General features: G+C 40.8%; 1 protein-coding gene across 1 annotated transcript; it reads right to left on the reverse strand.

Annotated features, from left to right (window-relative positions):
• Positions 1-3,630: 3,630 nt before the first annotated feature.
• On the reverse strand, positions 3,631-6,754 carry LOC131247256 (F-box protein FBW2-like). The gene is made up of 2 exons (XM_058247660.1): positions 6,367-6,754; positions 3,631-4,214 (listed from the first exon to the last, which is right to left on the reverse strand). The coding sequence occupies exons 1-2, from the start codon at positions 6,693-6,695 to the stop codon at positions 3,734-3,736; spliced, it is 810 nt and encodes a 269-aa protein (XP_058103643.1). The 5' UTR covers positions 6,696-6,754; the 3' UTR covers positions 3,631-3,733.
• Positions 6,755-8,068: the final 1,314 nt, after the last annotated feature.

The following is an 8,068-nucleotide window of genomic DNA, read 5'->3' on the forward strand; positions in this document are numbered from 1 at the left end:
GGGATTCGGGCAGATCGCTCTTGGGGCACTATGCCGTGAGCAGGGTCAGGAGCTCGTGCGGATACTCTGGCCCGTGAGCTGACCGGTTGCAGTCGTGCTTCGAGCATTGGGTGGCTTCCATTAGGTTTAATGGTAACTGCTGATTCTGCTACGCCTTCATTCGGCTGATTTCATCTTTTAGTATCTGGGCTTCATTTTGCAACGCCTTGTATTTTTCTCCTTGGCTCCTAGTTCGTTGAGACGGTCCTATTGGAGCCTACTCGGTGTGCAGTAATGAAGAAAACTGGGGTTGCGGTTCCACCACTATCGCCTTTTTCTTTCCTCTCACCATTTTCGGCTAGACCTTCTAGCTTTTCGTTCGCGAATTCCCACAGACGGCGTCAAAAATGTTGATGTCAAAATCTGAATCACCCACCACTCGATGCTGCGAACCTTCGAGGAACCCTGGCCCTGCGCAAAAGGTTAAGCAAAGGAGATCCTGGCTAAGCCGGGGGACCCTCCAATGCCTAAGTCAGGCTAGGGAATTGGGGTCTAAGTCGTATGTAGGGAGAGGGTGCTAGATCTCGTATACCTATGGCAATGGGTTCCCCTGGTATTTATACTTGTGGGTAGAGAGGATCGCGTCCGTTAATCTCGGCACGATTTACTCAATCAGGCGGATATTGCAATGATGGAGATATCCTCCAGAATCTTTGGATTGCGTAGCACATCGTGTCCTAATGGTGCGTATCTCCGGGCGAGATCGTCGATCACATTCGCATCCAGGTCGATATCCAGGCTCATCGTGCCGAGTATCATCACAGGCTCAGCCTAGCCTCGGCACGCAATGCGTCCCTGCCTGGACTCGGCCTCGGCCTCAACATACGAGGTATCTGTATTCTGACTTGGCCTCGGATCGTACAGACGTGAAGCTGAGTACCAATAGTCCGAGTTTGTTGATAAGTCATTGGGGTTGGAGTTCATCAATCAAAGCTGAGGATGAAGATCAGGACTCGGCTCGACCACTCCCCTTCAAACAAGAATGAGGATTCAGGTCGGCCAATCAGGATTGTAGTTCCGAGCCATGACTTGGGAATTGGCCCTTAACGTCGTATCTTCTTTCTGAGGCCTCGCTATCGGATTCGTGTAACCTTGGCTAACCCCGATTGTCCTTGTACGAATTTCCCCATAACATTATGTAACGAGCACAATTGTAGTAGGGCCTAATAGATCGCTCAATCTAAATAATTCAGCGATTAGATTAAAACTAATGATCATGTGTAGCTCACCTAATAAGAGTCTTTGGGTCAGTACTAAACAACTATTGATATTACATCTTGCTTTGTCATTTCTAGAATGGAAAGGCTACTAAATGGAAAAGAGAAGTCTTCTCAGTACCCACGTTGATTATGTGTAATTAAGGCTAATTTCAGTCAAATTACATTTAATTACAACAAATCAAGCACGCCCTAAGACTTCCTAATGTCGTGCTTGGAAGAGTCATAGCTTGCTGTTATAATGAACATACCACTCAATGAATCAGATGCTAATCTTCCTTTTTTTTTAGATGATTTTCTTGCCCAATTGAATGCTGATTATTGGTTGGACAGTTTTCCTCCCCTCAATTTTTTAATAATCGAAATTAAATGTAGAATAAAACAACGTAAGAAAATGCTTAATCCCACACTTTAAATTTCACAATCTACCTAGGTGCTCATAGGAAACTCTTCAAAGTAGAGAAGAAGAAAATCCTTACGCGACTATGCAAAGTCATGTGGGAGGTGACTAGTTGTTCATGTGGGAGGTGGACTCCATGTGGATGAGATCCAACCCATCCATCAAGTGATATGATTGAGGTAAAAAAATCAGGCTGACTCAAAACTCAAGTAGGCTAAAAGATGGGGAATGGTCTAGATGGGAAATCTTATTAAAATCATGGTGTTTGACATGCCCCACCAAGATCAATGGATTCCCAAAAATCAAGACATTCAAAAACTCTTGTGGGCAGCACTTGGTGAAGTTTTGAAGTTTAGTTAATAGGCATGATTTTACACCTTTTCATATTTTGTTGCCCATGTAAGTATTGTATTGGACTGACTTTTAGGGGTGTTTGGCACTAAAGATTTGGGGGGATTTGAGGGGATTTCAAATCCCTGGGCTGTTTGGCACAATAAAGTAACCAGCAGTTTCAAATCCACTATGAAAGCTTGGATTACATGTAAAATCCTTTCAAGACTTGCATGTGTAACATGTGTCACCAGACTATTATTCTATTGGGCACTTGTTCCACTGATGATATCCCAAAACAATTAGGTTATCAATTGCATCACTATAATTACTTTAATATGATGATCCGCTGTCCAAACATTGTCCATGTAAATCAATGGTTAAAAATTGTTGGTTAGTCACTCGGACATAACCATCCAAGACCAAGAATTTCATCATTTTCAGCCAAAGTATATCTTTCAGTGGGCTTATTACAACCATTGCGTCAAACATTATATACTTTCACTAATTAGACATATTAAAGTTGATTTAGTAATTAAATTCAAATCCATGTAAATATACAATGTATACTTTTGGAGTAAAATTGATTCCGAATCTACGATGATGCCAGACACAATAGGGGGATTTCAAATCCAGGAATTCCAAATCCATGCTCACAAACAGGTCCTTGTAATATATGGTGACTGACGTGCATTAATTTTTCCCTATGCCCTTCTTATGGATACTTGGTCTGCCTAGTACAGCACTAGAGAAAATAAAATCGGTACGACCAAGTGGGGCTGTCAACGGGCTCGGCCTGTGGTTGGTCTCCTCCTGAATTTTGAACCATTTCAGGCCAGGCCTTCTGATCATCCCATTCAAAATTCTCATCTTGGTAGGCCTGGGCCCAGCCCATTAACACCCCTTTGACCAAGGTTGCTGAGATTTTGAAAACTGCATGTTAATAATAATAAAAAAGTAAACAAAACATTATTATATTGGGAGATTTTCAAAATGTAAACAAAATTTGAAAATATCACATTTTTGTTGTGAAAAAAATTAGGGCCTATTTAAAACATGAGATTAGATGGTATTAAATTGCATTAGATGGAACTAACATTATTATTGCAAAATTATTACATCTCTAGTAGTGTCATGGTATTTGATTGTCCAATCCAACATTTGGAATCAAATTTTTCTTATGAGAAAAAACATTATATTAAGTGAAACTTATGTTTGGTGGACTATAGAATTATAATCAAGATATTAAATTTCACAACTAATGTCAGTCACCTAATGCATATGTAACTCGATTATCATGTTTTAAGGGTGCATATGATCGACAGCGTGGATAAAACACATGCATTGACATCAGACCGTGGATTTCAAAATTCACCAGAAATCCCGTTGTATTTTGTACTGGGGTGATATGATACATGTATTAATCTTATCCTTCCTATCTTTTTCAAACGCCACCGATGGAACCTAATCCCATGTTCCAGAGGACCCTTACAGAATTTTGTTATATACATATATACTTCAAATTGGGTTATAGTTATTAATTTAGGGAAAAATAATAATATTTTTCTACTCTACAATATTTTCCCAACAACATCCAAAGAAAAACCTCAAAAATATGAAAATCTTCCAAGAACTTGCCGAGATTTCTCTTCATGTATAGAACATTTTGTACCATCAAACAGAGAAAGTAGATGTATAGTACATGTGTTATATGTCGTATAAATCCGTAAGAAAAAAACATACATGACTAAGGAAACCAATGAAGAAGCCATTTATCAAGATATGAAACGTCGCATTCAAAGCGATCATCGAGCGTTTGGTCGCATTTGAACTCGGCAATATTCATGGCCATGTCCATGATCTCCTTGTTTGGGTCGAGCCGCGGGCACCACATGGCACTTAAGTATTGCAATTCATTGCAAGAATGTAGAATGCTACATAAGCTATTGTTCGTGATCGGTGTGTTATTAAGATTGAGCCACTTGAGCTTTGGCATGAATTTTCCCATAGCTATCAACATTTCTTCAGTCACTTGCAAATGAGCCAAATTGAGGCCCACTATACTCAGACAGTTTTCGCCGATTTCTTCAATTGTTTTTGCAGTTGTGATGTTGCATGAGCTGATGTCGATGAATTTCAAGTTCTTGCAAGTCAGGATTAGCTTGCTGAACTTGCTGCTCGATATGCTGTTACAGTTGCGGAGAGAGAGGGATTCGATTGATGGGGACCTAGCGTGTAATTGAATTGAATTCATCAAGGTTTGATTCGATTCAATCAAAGGACTATTTGCTAATTTGTGAAATTCAAGATGCTCAAGGGGTCGTTTGGATGCACAGAAAGCCCCCAGGCCTGAGTCCAGTCCGGCTTCTGATGGGCCAAGACAAACAGGCCTGAGCCCTCCCCGTGACAAAAATGCATAACTCAAGTCTATTTCCAGCCACCCTATATTGTGCAAGATGCAAGATCTAGGCGCATACCTAACTAGAATTCAGATCCAGTGCTTGCCACAAATAAAAAATTTCTATTTTTCTGCATTATTATTGATTCATGTCATCACTACATTGTCAAAATTGCTTAGTTGAATGCAGCCTGGAATGATTTGGCCCAATCCTATTGCAACAAATAAAATTTTTTTGTTTGTGGCAGACGGATGATCTGGATTTACCTAATTATGGATGATATTGACAAAAATGCCCTTTGTCGGGTGGTCTGATCGGAAACGGATTGGTTTTTGTTTGCGGCAGGCAGATGATTTGGATTTACCTAGTTATGGGTGATATTGACAAAAATGCCCTTGGTCGGGTTGTCTGACGGGAAACGGATTGATTACTGAACCTGCCACTCGCCAATGGCAAGTGGTCGGTGCTCTGTGGGCCCCCCCCCATGGAAGCAGATTGCGTACTGAGTAACTCAGTACGCTAAGCGTACTGAGTAAACTCTGTAGACCCCACTTTCATTCATGCATTGTATCCACTCCGTCCATCTCTTTTAAAACATAATTTTATTGATTTATACCAAAAATGGAATATATCCAAACCTCAAATGGACCACACCACCAGAAACAGTGTGAGTTGAACATCCACCGTTAAAGAATCCTTGCGGGCAACCAAAGTTTTAGATCAAGCTGATATTTGTGTTTTCCATTCATCCATGTCTTTCTGATCTTCATGGAGGTTGGATGACAAATAAACGTCACTGAAGGCCTTAGAAAGTTTTCAAGGGTGGAAATTAATAGTTCCACGTTTTCCTTTGGTATGGTCCAATTGAGCTTTATATATGCATCAATTTTGGGTTGAACCCATAAAAGGATCTGAAAAAACGAATGGACGGTGTGGATAAACCACATGCATTCACAGTGGGCCCAACAAATTTTACTCAGTACGATAAGAGCGTACTGAGTTACTCAGTACGCAATCCAACCCCATAATGTATGTGTTTCATCCTAACGTCCACCCATTCTTCCCGATCATTTTATGGTATGAGCCCAAAAATGAGGTTGATCCAAATATAAAGTGGACCGCACAATGTTGATTGAATGCCCACCATTAAAAACTTCTTGGGGGCCACTAAAGTTTTGGATCAAGCTGATATATTTTTTTTCCCTAGTTTTTATGACCTAATCAACAGGTTAGATGTCAAAGAACCATTACGCTGGGCCCAAGGAGGTTTTTAATGGTGGACATTCAATCACTACTGTTTTCCCATGGTGTGGTCCACCTGAGATTTAGATCTACCTCATTTTTTGGATCAAACCCTAAAAATTATCTTTTGAAATGGATGGACGGCGGATAAAATACAAACATCATGGCGGGGCCCACATAGCACTGACCACTAGCCAAACCACCTCCTCTCTGACCCGCTTAATAAATGGGCCTAGCTTTTAGGTCATGTCCAGCCCTTGGGCCTAGAATTTCAGCTCCCGAAGCCCGCGGGCCAGCCCTGCCAATTGACAGTCCTGCTGAGCTAGCTTTCCATGCATCCAAACCACTCCTGAAACGAGAATTTCCTCTTCTACGTTTTGCAATAGATAGAGAACTTCCAATCACACATTGGTCATGTGTAACTGATCAAACCATCCCAACCGTCCAAACAGAGGCCCCAAAACGGACGGCCAAGGGCCCGTTTGGAATTTCCCCGCTCCAAAGCGGAATGAAAGTGGAGCTGTTCTTTCGCAGTAGAAAAAAGAAAAGCAGGGAAATAGAATCCCACCAAACATGCTTTCCCATTTCTATCACCTTCTCCAACGCAAGGCAATCTGGTTATTAGGCGGACATCCAAACGGGCCTCAAATCGAAATGTGCAACCAAAGCCTATCAATTCAACGGTCAAGATCATCCTATCTGTTCAATTCAACATAAACATTGGGCATCGAATCCAAACCTGGCGGCGATCGTGTCGATCATCTGGTCACTGGCAATCGAATCGATGCAAATCGACCTTGCCCTCGTTCCGCTACGTTCCAACACGTGGATCGACATCGAATTCAGCGTCTTGAGATCGAGTGGTCCAGCATCTCTGATGAAGCGGTCCAGGAAGTTCTGATGGAGGGTGAGATGGACAGAGTCCCAGCACTCGGGGTAGATCGCAGCGTCCCGCCAAGATCGGCACACGTGTGTGACTGCAATCAGAGAGTCGAAATCCAGCATTGAGAAGATGTAGATCAGAGCCTCTTGGATGAGATCAGACCAGTGTATCAGGTGGGGTTCCATTTCCGTGCTCTTGGGCTATTGAGTTTCTGTGCGTGTGCTTGAAGCAGTTATTGGCTCTTTTATATAGGTTTGCTTCAATGCATCCCGATGTATTATAAATACGATACGTCGTGAATCTTGCCGTTGGATTTGGGACCTTATCGATGATACAGGCCGTTAATTTGATAAAGATGTTTTTGGATGAAGGATGGGTTTAAAAAAACTATTAAAATTTGAATACTTGAACTATTGATTTATATAAGAATTAGGTTGACCGTTCACTTTCAAAGTAAAAGAGCGAAATTATCAAAGAGCTAAAATAATTCAATTCAGAAATTATTAGTAGTATGACTATAATTAAAAATGAGACTGATCATATAAACGGTCTGGATCATTCGGAAAACGACCCGGATTTAAAGGCTAAAGTGCCGACGTATCGTGAGTATTACGTTGGGATGATTCGAGAAGACCTCTTTTTGTTCTGTTTTGATTGGGTGATTAGAAAAGCTATGTTACTCTGGTGGGTCGTGATAGTTGGTGTACGTGCACTCGATAGTTGAACACGTGGCATATAATTATTGGGTTTTTGCTTCCTGGGTTCCGGTTTAGATGGGGTATAAGACAGTAATTTCACTGGAATAATGTCACGGGTGGCCGATTTCTGGAAATCTAATGGACAGTTAAATTGAAAGCTAGTTAATGGTATGGATTTACCGAAATTAATTTCTATGAATCTGCCCTCTAAATTGTCCGATAGATATCATTTTATGGTTCTGATCTATTTAATTGATTTCCAAAAATATGGACGGTTTAGTTTAATGTGATCCATGTGTACAAACTATAAGTGCATGTGTATCAACTACCAATGTCTGCTAGAGCATCAAATAATCCTCCCCAGATTAAGAGGTAGACTTCTACAGTAGTTAGCACCATTTTGAAAATGGTGGTGACTCATTATTCTCATATGTGGCAATGTCTTACAGTTATCAAGACCATCCAAATTGTGGGACCCATTTTCGATGGAGTATATGTCTAAAATCACACTATCCAAAGGAATCTCGACTATCCAATTAATGTATACAAAATAGACGGTTTAAAAATATTAGTAAGATATCCAAATTAAAAGTTTCAAAGCAGAAGGTTCGTATTATCCTTTTGGCCATCTTCCATCTACAGTTATTTTAATGATTTTCACGGCCTGGATTGCTGTTAACTCTGCCATGTGTACGGCTGAAAATTCACCATTGTTTTTTTTTTTTTTTAATAAAAAAAAGAGAGTCAAAACTAGCATATTAGAGTCTAATCCATTTAATTCAGCATCATCAGGCCTGATTAGGGGTGTACACGAACTGAGCTAGCTCGGTTAGCTCGCTCGACTCAACTCGAAAAAGCTC

Source organism: Magnolia sinica, chromosome 5 (genome assembly GCF_029962835.1).
Source record: "Magnolia sinica isolate HGM2019 chromosome 5, MsV1, whole genome shotgun sequence".
Lineage (NCBI taxonomy): Eukaryota > Viridiplantae > Streptophyta > Magnoliopsida > Magnoliales > Magnoliaceae > Magnolia > Magnolia sinica.